We start from the raw sequence: 13,055 nt of genomic DNA on the forward strand, positions 1-13,055 counted from the left end.
TTTCTTTTTTTACACTGTCATCCTAATACTAATTTCACAAGCTCACAGTGAATATTCATTCAATTTCATTTCTTGCAGCTGGCATTGCCAAATTCTCTGGTGGAAGCCTGAGTTATTACCCAGCTTTCCACACAGTAAAGAACCCTATCCAGGCTGAGAGGCTAGAGTCTGATCTCAAGAGATACCTGACGAGAAAGATTGGATTCGAAGCTGTCATGAGGATACGATGCACCAAGGGTAAATACTCTGAACTTATTTCAAGCATCTTGAAATCTAGGAAAACGATGTGGGTGATTTATAATTATTAAAGGTAATACAAAGTTTTGGTATGGGGCCATGAATTTGGTTTGAATGAACATATTGGAAGCATAATTATACGATCCTACATAATGCAGTGATCGTTGTCGCGGTTGAAATCGAGTCTAGAGTTATGAAATTGTAAATAATAACCTCTTTATGTTTTATAACTCCCTCTAATTAAGCCAAAAAACATTGTTTCTTGACTAAAATCAACCAATTGGCTATTCCCATTTGGAAATTATATATTACAACTACATATTCTGAGATTTTCATGGTCGCAGCTACCATAGTATGGCCGTAAGCGCTATTTGAAATTCATCAAAATTTACCGGGAGCACCGGTAAATTTTAATATTCCATTTTTGTCTCGCCTGCGTAGCAAAAAGCGAGACATAGGCACCGCTTTTCCGGTGACGGCGGCGGCGACGGCGACGGCGACGGCGACGGCGACGGCGTCAACATCAAAAACTTAACCTAAGGTTAAGTTTTTGAATTTTTGGTATAATTTTTAAAGTATAAGTTCTTAGTCAATGAAACTTTGACTATAGGGTAATCAAGTATCCCCAATCATGTGAGTAGAATTTCAGATCACAAAGTCAAGGTCAAAGGTCATTTCAGGTCAACAGACTTGGACTATGTTGTAGCATCATCATTGAAAACTTAACCTAAGGTTAAGTTTTTGAATTTTTGATATAATTTTGAAAGTATAAGTTCTTAGTCAATGAAACTTGGACTGTAGGGTTATCAAGTCTCCCCAATCATGTGAGTAGAATTTCAGGTTACTAAGTTAAGGTCAAAGGCCATTTAAGGTCAACAAACTTAGACTTTGTTGTGGCATCAACATTAAGATTTTCAAAATGCTTCTTCTTCGTTATTTTTCAACCGATTTTGATTCTGATTGTTTCATATGATAGGGCTAGGAGGGGATTTAAAATTTCTACACAGAATCGTGAACTTCATTATCTATGCTAATTTATGCAAATTTATTCGAAATCACAAAAAAGGCTTCTTCTCCTTCATTTCTCGACCGATTTTGATTTGGTTTGCTTTATATCGTAGAGCTAACTTTGGTACACTAAATTTCTACACAGAATTTTGAAATTGTTCTCCATTAATTAATTATGGTAATTTATGCAAATTTATTCCAAAAATAACAAAAATTGCTTCTTTTCCCTCATTTCTTGACCGATTTTGCCTTATCTGGTAGAGCTAAATTTGGAACAATAAACTTCTACACAGAATTGTGAGATTTTGCTCCATTGATTATTTATGGTACTTTATGCAATTGAAATGAAATTATGTCCCTTCCAGGGCATCAAATTTCTATTTTTTGACCAGTTCAAAAGTGTACGACATAAATTTACGATATTTGTTGTTATGAGATGCGGATGAGCGCTACGTCATTGACGTTCTGGTTTATCATATTGAATTGCGTTATGCAGGCGAGACCGCCGAGAGCGTTTCCCTTGTTCTTGAAAGCAGAAGTGTTTTAGGAGCCGAATTTTCTAGTGCTTATAATACATCCACATGGGCATCCAAATATATCAAAATGGTAAAGAATCATTATCCAGCCAATTTTCAAAATTTCACAAAACTTTGTATTACCTCAGGGATGTCAATTTTCAGGTTATTGCCTGATTTCAAGCAAACATTTTTTTTTTTTTTTTTTTTTTTTTTTGGGGGGGGGGGGGGGGGGGAGGGGGGGTCCTTTCTTCTACCACTTTTGACTTTATTTATTTATTTCTTGTCATGGATAGATCAACATTTAGTATGCAAATGATAATCACAGGGGTGTAACTTCCCAGGCTGTTGCCTGACTTCAGGCTCTGCCACCAAGCTGAGTCAGACTTTTCAGGTAACATATTGAACAGAAGTTACAGGCTCCAGTTGGGTTTTTTCAAGCTTATTGAGTAAAACCATCTGATTGGTATCCCTGTAATCGTTATTATCGGTGAAATATGTAGTTGGTGCATTATCAACAAATTCAATGACATTGTAAAATTAACATAAATTGATCTTAAAGAAGGACTGTTATACAAACGAGGATTGAAGGTAGAACAGTAATTTACAAGGCAAAGAAATCGCTGTTTAGCACTTACTGTATGAAGGGGGAGGTTTAGAGCCCTCACCCTTCAACAGAAAGAAAAAAGGAAGGTAAAGTAATTGTTTTCTATGTGGTTGTTATCTGCAAGAGGAAGTTGGCTTGGGATAATAAGATGAATATACAGGTGAATATAGTAAATTAATAGAATTTGTTTAATTTATTTGTTTAGGGATGAGCATACACACATTCCATGGGAACTTCTTTGTGAGATCGACAGACCTGCTCTCACTACCCAACATCAATCCTGATGCAGGCTTTGCAATGCAGGTCTCCATCGAAGATAACCTCAACAGTTCATCATTAGCATGCTTTCAGGCTGCTCTGCTGTATACCAGCAGTAAAGGTAGGATAAATATGTAATGAAGAAAGGTGTCAATATATGTAAAGAGTATGTAAAGTGTATGTAATATGTATTTTGTACGTAATATGCATGTAAAATGTATGTAATATGTACGTAATATGTATGTAAAATGTATGTAAATGTATGTAATATGTATGTAAAATGTATGTAAATGAATGTAATATGTATGTAAAATGTATGTAATATGTACGTAATATGTATGTAAAATGTATGTAAATGTATGTAATATGTATGTAATATGTATGTAAAATGTATGTAAACAAAATATCAATGTAAAATAATATGACTTAACACCTATATGGCTTTCAGCAGACGATATAGTCGAATGGCTTACTTAGGCATTTGACCATTCATAGTTTCAACCCTGACACAGTGCCCATGATGTCCAGTGGCAAGTCATTCACCTATATTTGTCACTCTCGATGCGAGAATTAATTGTAAACCTGGTAGGAAAAGAAAAATCCTGTTTTATACATCTGTGTCTGTTTATTTGTAGGTGAGCGTCGTATCCGAGTACACACCATGTGTCTACCTGTAACTAACCAGCTGACCGATGTGATGATAGGAGCTGATGCACAGGCCATTTCAGGGCTCCTTGCTAGAATGGGTAAGATTTATTGATATTATAGTATACAAATAATACACATCAGTGAAGGTATTGCCGAGGGTGTTTGGACTGTTTCGAAGGTACCAAGTGTGCGTAATTTTACTAATGCCCGAACAAAATGATGGGTATTATTTGTTTTATAAGATAATGTTTTATTTGTTTTATAAAATGATGTTTTATAACATGATTTTACTAATGACCGGTCATTACCATTGGATAATGACTGGTCATTATCCAAATTACGCGTTAGGCAAAATAAATGCGTGGTCATGTGTACGCTCTCAACCAATCATTTGATTAGGATCCCCGTCATCATCTTATAATACATTTTTAAGGTAACAGCAACTTCAGGTATACATTACAGACTTGTGATTGTTCCTAATTCATGCAAAAGTTCTCCAATGAATCGTAGAGTTTTTGCTCGCTTTTGATTGAAAAAGAGAATGTCCTGATAATTGGTGGGAAAATAAAGTTCAAACCATAATCTAACTGAATCTTTAAGATTGCATATTAATAACACATTTAAGACTGCCAGTAGAAAATATAAAATAGCTGCAGAGTAATGAGTAAATGAAGATAAGAAAATCAAGCTAGTCCTGACTGCGTGTTAAAAGGGAAGTCCACCCTGAAAATAAGATTGTTTTGATACAATACAAGGAGAATAATGAGAAGAACAAATCAGTGAAGGTTTGAGAAAAATCGGACAATAAATGAGAAAATTATGGATTTGTTTAATCCATACTTCAAATCTGTGAGTCGAATTGTCAACACGGTCTCTAGATATGATATTGAATGCAAGAATTGTCTTTAAATTGATTGTTAATACTTTTTATTGTTTTGACCTCTGGCCTTTTCTTTGATTTTGATCACAGCTGTTGACAAGTGCCAAACCTCGTCTCTGGGTGACGCCCGTGATGCTTTGGTCAATGTCTGTCTGGATTCGTTGGCTGCGTACAAGACGACTCTGGCTAATTCACATACAATGGGCGCTCTCATGTGTCCACCGAACATGAGGTTGCTGCCCCTGTACACACTGTCACTGTTGAAGAATGTAAGTACCATGGGTGGTATTCTCGAAAGCAGACTAACTTTAGTCCATGGTTTAATCCACCGACTAAGTATGGAATGCCAAATGCCCATATGAATATGTTTTTGAATAATTTGATCTGTCACTAAATTAAAATAAAATGTAATAACATAATTAATAAACAACAATATAACTATGAAACAATTATGTTATCATGGTAATTTATTCCAATTCATCCTTATGTCTTTTCTTTTTGAGACCTGATATTAATATCTCATTTATCTGTGCAGCTTGCATTTCGCATTGGTATGAGCACGAAGCTGGATACCCGTGTGTTTGCGATGGAGATGTTCAAATGCATGCCACTGCTCTACAACATGCTGCATGTCCATCCTGATCTCTACCCAGTACACAATCTCACTGATGAGGTAAATATTCACCTTAAGATTAATATAATATAATAATCTGGATTTATATAGCGCTTAATACAAATATTACACCTTGGCTAAGATACGACCATCAATTGTAGTTTCCTAGATTCTCTTAGGGAGGCTACAATGTATGTGTCCATTATAAGTGTAGCTGTTATTAATGTTAGAAGGGATAAACATGGTCCCCACTTCCTTCTCCTCCCCCTCCCCCCCCCCCCCAGCATTGGGGCCATGTATATGTGCTAATTATAGATGTAGCTATTATTAATTGTTATTATAGTTGTCACTTTTACAGAGTTTACTGTACTGCTATAAAAGAGGTCTTAAAGCTAATTCATTGGGAGGCCTTAAAAATGATCAGAAAGTTGCACTTGTCTGTCTCTAAAGTACAGAGTTACAGTTGATTTAAATCACATATTTAGTTGCGATTGATTTGGATTCATCTTAATACAGCACAGCTTTACATTCCTTACAGCTGTTGACCCCGAACCCATTTTACAAAGCCTTTTTTCAATGACAAATGAGAAAAATCAGTGACAAATCTGCTGAGAACCAATCAGTAGCAAGGATTTCACTAGTTCATCACAAAAACTGTCATTTGTCACTGATGACAAGTTTTGTGAAATGGGGCCCCGATCACTGATTATGCTAACCGATACCTAACTCTTCCTACAGGGTGCCTTGTTGCTTCAAGACCAGGCCATCCCGCAGCCCAACCTCGTGGGTCTATCATCGGAGTACCTGAGCCGGGAAGGGGCATTCCTCATGGACTGTGGTGACATCATGTATCTCTTTGTGGGTCAGAACGTCTCACCGGACTTCTGCAGTGATATTCTTGATGCACCCGACTTTGCTAGCATACCAGAAGGGCAGGTTAGTCACTCCTCAATGAAGACGATTTTAAAGCCCGTCAGTACTAGTCTGGCCAGGAGGAATTAGACCACCCAGTGTGGTCACTGACAGGTGGCTATCTCAACTCAGCTCTCAATGAACATAAGAAAAAGAGGTTCATGGGAGACCAACGGGCACCGCTTAGGCATTGTTTTTTCTATATATAGGGAGCAAGTAGCTACAAGTAGTACAGTGGGGATTAAGAAAGGAGTGGTTTAATCAAATTTTTTTTGAATTAGCAAGAATGATAAATTTCATTCTTCTTTGCTTGTTTCACTGGTACATTCTTCAATCAAATAGTATGTACTGGTATATCATTGGAAAACTATTGAATAGGACAAAACTGTGCTATGTTGAAACTTTATAGCTACCCTAATTGTAGGTGAAGTAATTTTTTTTTGCGTTTGATTTTATGATGCCAGGTGAACAATGTGATGTCCATCTATCTCAAAATTATGTTCCATATTGCAACGTAAATTTGTGTGAAAAACAATAGCCATGTCAAATATGTATTGGACAAATGAATGAATGAAATGAAACAAAATTGAATTTGATTATACAGTTAATTCTTGCACAACACTTGTAGATATTGCATAGTTTGTACCAATGGGATTCTTTGCATGCCGATAGTTATTGTTTCTGTGGGTTGCTTTATACATTGTCTTACCACCTGCCACCTGTCATATTTCATTTTTCTGTTTAGATTGACTTGCCCGAGTTGGATAACCCTAGGTCTGATCAGCTGAGGTTATTTGTGAGCTGGCTGTTAGAAAAGAGACCGTACCATGCTCCTCTATTGGTCATCAGGTGAGTTATATTCTCCGACATTGAAACTCTCCTTCATTTGATAATAGAATGGATTTAAATATCGCAGTTGGAGATTAACATTTAGTGGTGCAACAGCTTTAACCCTATGTTAACTGGTGGGGGGGGGGGGTTCAATTTGACCCCCCCCCCCTGTAGAAATTTTGGGACTACTCCGAAACTGCGGCAGATATAAAATTTTCCTTTCATGACTTTTTACTTTCGAGTCTTACGCATCTTTTTAAATGATTTTTTCGAAAATCCGACCTACGGTTACAAGGTCACGTGACCTTTTGTCTTTGCATGTCAGCCCGAAAATCGCTCATTTTCGTGATTTGTGATCAAAACATATGTAAAAGTCATTTTTCCTAAAAATAGATAAAACATTGGTTATTCCGTCTTGTTTAAAGTTTAGATGTTTGTTTTGGGGTCAAAATAGTTAAATTGTAGTTATAAATGAAATAAAACAACAAAAACAATAAAATACATAAGTTAAAAAATAATGAAATACATAAGAAGTTATAAAAACAAGAGATAACATAAGGAACAACCTGGCTCTTCCAATATTTTTTGTTGTACATGTATTATTATTCCAAATGGTCTAATACATATATGTAGTGAAAAAGAATACTTAAATATGAATAATGTATGATTTATGGGCAAAAATGTGAATTGTATGACCTTACTTGCATAAATTACCATAAATATGCAAGTGAGTGAATTTTTCAGAAATTTGAAATTACCATAGTATTCTATACACTTCACTTGACATGCATGCACATTTTCGCGGCGATCGGCGGTGAAACGGCCGAGATCTTGGGGGGGGGGGGGGATGTTACATCCACAAATGTAATAATGCCCACAAATGTAATAACGCCCACAAATGTAATAACACTTTACCCACAAATGTAATAACACTTTACCCTCAAATTTAATAACACCCACAAATGTGATAACACTTTACCCACAAATGTAATAATTTCACCCACAAATGTAATAACCACTTCACCCACAAATGTAATAATTTTGAATCACCCACAAATGTAATAATGACTTTACCTACAAATGTAATAAATTTGAAGGGATATTTTGTCGAATTTGTTCAAAACTAAAACCCTGTAATAAAGCATGGGTATAGTGCGCAGTCTTTACTCCAGACCCAGTTATTTCAAAAAATTTAAAAATCTTCAAAACTAAGACCCCATAATCCTTTTCCTATAGAATAACGTTGTTGTTGTTGTTTTAGTCTTAAGGGCGTGTGTCATTCAATTATGAATATATTTAGGCCGAATTCAAGTTTTTTAATATTTTTAAATGGAAGCAGAAAAAAGGAGGGGAAAAAAAAATTGACGCTGAGAACATGAGAATCGTACATAGTCTTTCCTCCAGACCCGGTTATTCAAAAGTTTAAAAAAAAAAAAAAAAAAAAAACTTTTAAACTAAGACCCCACCATATTCCAAACTAAGACCCGACAATAAAGCATGGGTTTAGAGCCTAGTTTTTCTTCCAGACCCGGTTATTTCACGCATCTGGCATGAAAGTTTGGTACTAACTTTTTAGATTTTCTTGTCATAAATCAAATTTTAGGGCACCTGAAAAGAAACTCTTTTCAGGGCACAAAGTTGCTATGATATATTTCAAAATGAATGAGAAAGCTAATTAGAAAGGTAATTTTGTCAACCTTCTCTTGAAGTTCTATATAAAGGACTTGGGTTATTTATTGAGGATTAATCCCATCCCAAATGGCACTAGCGCATCAACTTGTTTTCAAACCTGGAACCTTCAAGTTTACAAGACCACTGTTCTACCACTTAGCCTTCACACCTATCACACCTTCAATCAAAATGATGAAAAGAATCCTGTGATATTGTTATGGCAAATATTCTGATTTGAGCTCTATCTGTTTTTGTTTTTTCATCAACAGGGATGATAGCCCGGACCGAGGCTTGTTCCTAGGCCATTTGATCCAGGACCGAGCAGAAGGATCCAAGTCCTACTACGAGTTCATCCAGCATCTACAGAAAGAAATTAAATAGATCCTGGACCCATCTGAGAACTGGGCTAGTGACAGTTTTACAATACTAGTAGTCCAAATCTGAAATCTTTGAAGGCACAAACTCTTAAAAGTCATGAATCCTGTTCACATCATTTGTAACCGAATTACGACAAATATTGAATTTAGGGTATAACCCAATAGACAGTGTCTGATCTGATTATGAACAAAGTTTGGTAGAAATGTCTGTGAGGATTAATTGGGAAAGACAGAAATCAAAAAATCTTTCTCTTCAGAGTTTTGTTGTTCATATTAATTAAAGTATTACATATTTGATGTTTTGATACAGTGAAGCGCTTTACAATTCTTAGAATCATTCTTACTTTGTCAACATTGAAAATGAATACTTAATCTGTTTTTTTAAAGACCTCTTTGTTAACCAACGTATATTTTTTTCTCCAAACTTTGTTTGTCATCGGATCGTGTAGTATGTCATGTGGTAAAGTTTAGTAGGAATGCGATAGTCATACATTCTCCTTTTGAGTCTTACTCTTTCTGCATTTCAATGAGAACTTCAAGTTCTGTATAACAACAGTTGTAAGTAGCCATGATCTAAGTACTTGCAGATATTTTTGAGACCCTGAAATTTGGGTTTTAGGTATTGTGATTTTTATATAATGGAATGGAAGGTATTATAATAACAGAAGTTTAATCTTTTTGCTCTGGGAATGGTGCATAAACAAGTTTTCCAAGTCTCATTGTTGTGAGACAGAAACCCCCCAAAATATCTCCATGTTATTTGTAGTTTTTTATAAATTACTCCCCCAAACTCTGAAGTTGAAGTGATCTTTCAAACCTGTAGATATTCATCCCTGATCACTTATCACTTCAAAAGCATTTTCTAAGTAACTTAATTATCTTCTTCTTCTTTTTTCATTTTGGGAATACTTTGATTCTTACAACTCATTTAAAAGGTTGATTTAGCCATTGCACTCACAGTCATGCCAATTGTATTCGCTTGTGCTTGATGTAAAGACCATTAAATGGTTGATATCTTTTATTATGGGCTGTTTAGTAACCCTGTGAAGAGATGCTATACATATAAGAGTGAGTCTCATGTGCATTTCTGCATCTGTAACAGGTGTCACTTCATGTTGGAACATAATGTGGCTTTTGATTTTATTCCTAGGCATTGGTCAGTTACAAAATGTACTCTGGGGACTAAACCATAAACCTATCCTGACTTTCAACTATTACGAATCATGAACATCTACCATTGAATTTCATGGAAAGAGACTCACAAATTGTGAAAAATGTGAGGCTTTAATACATCCATGGTCATTTATTGTCTGCATAGTTTTCTGGCTGTAATTCCCCTGCCAGCTCATTTCTGCCAGGCTATTTACTGGTAATGCTGAAGTTTGTGTGACCTTCGATTTTAATAGCTTATTCATATTTCACCTGATATCATTATTCTGACAAAATATAAACCTCGAACAGGATTTCATCAACCCTTCACTTTGTTTTCCCGGTACTAACATGCTGTCATTCTATCACAAATAAGATAAAATGTTAGCTTCACTGAGGCAACAGTTTTCGGTTTGTCGTTTGATTTCTATTAGAGAATAGAGCAAACCTACAACATTGTTGATTTATATATGCTCACTGCTCTGCAGTTTAGGATTGGAGTTATTGCAGTTTACTGTTCATTGCAGTTACAGGTCTAAGTTAAAAGAGATCAAAGATTTTTGTTTATATTCATTTCATCTCTTAAAGAATCCTAGTTGTGAAATTAATTTAGTAGATAGGGGAAAAAGCATGTATAGCTAGTTATATAGGACAGTAATATATTCCTGTAAGATTTATAAGTGCATTATTATTTTAATATGATTTTGAGTAATATTTTGTTGAAGTATACTTTGCCTTTAAGGTGCATTCCTAGAAATTGCTTTGGTTTATTGTCACTTTTCACTGTTACATGAGGAGTTTAGTACCTGCATCAGAGTTTCTAATTACAGTGAAGGTGGTTTTTCATGTACATGTATCTATAAAAAGCAGAGAGTGTAGGGTTGCAGGGGAGGGGGGGGGGGGGCTGGGGCTTGGTTACTGTACTTTAACAACGTTATTCAAAATGTTAAGTTGGAACCTCTCATGAACTGTTCGCTGTTCTCTTTAGGTGGTTGTTGCTTGATTTGCCTTTAATGTAGGATGCTCACTGCACTGACACAACACTTTTATATCTATTAATCAATGAGAATGGCAACTGAGTAGCATTGCTTATGAAATGTATCAACTCTCAAATGATTTCACCATTTTTTCTTTTGTATAAATGCAGTTTTCTTATGTACCTACAATTTTGGTTGGTTAGTGATCTGGGTATCGTTAAAAAAAAAAACACTAAAAATACAAGTTTACTGACATCTCATTGTAACACATGTATTAAAATGAGCACATTTTCAATGGAATGTCGGTGAACCGATGACAGTTTCATGAAACGATACCCTTGAAAGAACAAATCATGAATTAATGGTTTTACCCATATGTTTGAACATTAGAGTTTAAGTACTTATAGAGGCGAAAAGGGTGTATGAAGTTTAATCTTACGTTTTTTAATGCGATGTGTAAAGCTAGTTTATTCCCATACATTGAGGTGTAAAAACCTAGGGCTAGCGAATCCCCATACATTAAATTGTAGGGGAAATGGTTCATCACAGGTTTTCTAAAATAATAGCTGGAGAAATACGAGTCAAAAAGTACTGCAATATCGCCATGTAGGTAGGATTAATTAGTCTTTATCTTGCGAACAGAATTAAGACTGGATTGAGCACAGCTGAAGTTCTGGCAGGTTTAGTTATAATGTGATGGCTAGACTTTTACTATCAAAGTAACGATTGTAATTGTCATAAAATTATGATTAGCATCAACTTTATTTGGACATGATGATAAACACACTGAACCATATTTGACAGTAGATGGCGCTATATACAAGAGCTCCGTAAATAAATGTGTGTGTATAATTGATAAAAACCGATTGAGACTTGTAATGATTGAAGACATGCATTTAATTTTGCATACATCATTGTACAGGTAGGCCTATAGCAGGCATTCCGATTATGAAGGTCTTCTTCTCTTGTACTTAGTAGATCTTATAATGAAAATTGTGTCATCTCTGCCCTCATTTTTTCTGCTAAGGTTTCTATGACTCATAGTTTTCCATCTTGAAAAGTTTTGCACGAAAAGGTGATTTCAATCAGATTGATGTCACTGATACTGGTATTTTACAAGTTTTTTGTCCTTTTTAATCTTTTGAGAGGTGAATTTAAACATTTGAATGTGTCGATTGGATATGGTGGTTTTAATGCATATATATATTATCTTAAAGAATAACCTTTTTTCTAACCATTCATGTCGAAATGCCTTTTAGGAGGTAGTGAATTTCTTATTTTATGTTTTTATTACAGCATGTGAGGGGACTGGGTTATATTGTTCAACTGTGTACATGTCTTAATAGTCTATAGCTGTCTTGTTTTCCTCTTTGTCTTCAATCTCTCTGTATCTCTATCTCTCTCTCTCTCTGATAAAACAATATATCTAATGATTGTAATGAATTGAATAAAAATTTATGAAACAGTAATGCAATGAATAGAGTTTCTTTTTGGTCTCTGAAATTGACACTGTAGTAGTTTACTTTAATATAATCTTGGCATGAGATTCCTGAATAGATAAAGCTAAATAACCTCTGCATGAACAATCGGTGACAAGAATACAAAGATAAGATAATTACTTTATTAAGTGCCTTTCTTTCTGGCTTAAAATTGGGACGTCCGTTAGTGGAGGCAGTCTTCTTTCTTATTTAATATGTATTGAGGGTATGACAGATTAGGTCTTGCAGGGGGGCACATGCACCCCCCCCCCCCCCCAACAAATAATGTATGATATAATGATAATAAAATAAAATAAAATTTGATTTGATTGACTAAATGAATGAATGAACCGGATCAGTGAATTAACAGGGCATCATTTCACAAAAAAGTCACATGTACAAGTTCACCAATATCCCATTGAAATGCGTGTTTTTAGATTTAAAACATGTTTGAATGGGTTGTTGGCGAGAATTTATTTTGTATGGTTTCTTGAAATGGTGCTCAGTGCGGATCAATCGCAAGTCCTCAAATCGATCGCAATTAAGTTCGCAGTTCCCTATTTCTTATGTACAAAGATGTGATTGATATCAATTGCAAAAGATGGAGGGCCCTGGTCTAATGATATTGCTGATAGATGGCTGTATCATGGTTGTTGTTTAGATGTGGAGTACAGTGTTTGACTTGAGTGTAATTGTTATTTAATACGAGTATGGCAATACATGACAATGATTGAGAAATAAATAATTGAAATGTGGTGATGACGACGATGATGATGATTTTATACTCAAGTTTATAAATTTGTGATGAAAGATAAGGATATGGGTCATATCCCAAGAAAATAATAGCAACTTCATATAAACCTGAAATATATATGCAGCTAGATATGTCGGCAG

General features: G+C 35.2%; 1 protein-coding gene across 3 annotated transcripts in view; it reads left to right on the plus strand.

Annotated features, from left to right (window-relative positions):
- LOC579127 (protein transport protein Sec24A) overlaps positions 1 to 12,157 on the plus strand; it is a 32,348-nt gene extending 20,191 nt beyond the window's left edge. For all 3 annotated transcript variants that reach the window (XM_030979798.1, XM_030979799.1, XM_030979800.1), the window contains 8 exons: positions 79 to 237; positions 2,573 to 2,746; positions 3,261 to 3,371; positions 4,244 to 4,422; positions 4,689 to 4,826; positions 5,505 to 5,702; positions 6,424 to 6,527; positions 8,450 to 12,157. In XM_030979798.1, the coding sequence (XP_030835658.1) occupies positions 79 to 237; positions 2,573 to 2,746; positions 3,261 to 3,371; positions 4,244 to 4,422; positions 4,689 to 4,826; positions 5,505 to 5,702; positions 6,424 to 6,527; positions 8,450 to 8,561 (1,175 nt within the window). In that variant the 3' untranslated portion in view covers positions 8,562 to 12,157. The remainder of the gene's footprint in view (positions 1 to 78; positions 238 to 2,572; positions 2,747 to 3,260; positions 3,372 to 4,243; positions 4,423 to 4,688; positions 4,827 to 5,504; positions 5,703 to 6,423; positions 6,528 to 8,449) is intronic.
- The last annotated feature ends 898 nt before the right edge of the window (positions 12,158 to 13,055 follow it).

This window comes from Strongylocentrotus purpuratus, unplaced genomic scaffold, assembly GCF_000002235.5.
Source record: "Strongylocentrotus purpuratus isolate Spur 01 unplaced genomic scaffold, Spur_5.0 spur5_scaffold_10, whole genome shotgun sequence".
In the NCBI taxonomy this organism is placed as follows: Eukaryota; Metazoa; Echinodermata; class Echinoidea; order Camarodonta; family Strongylocentrotidae; genus Strongylocentrotus; species Strongylocentrotus purpuratus.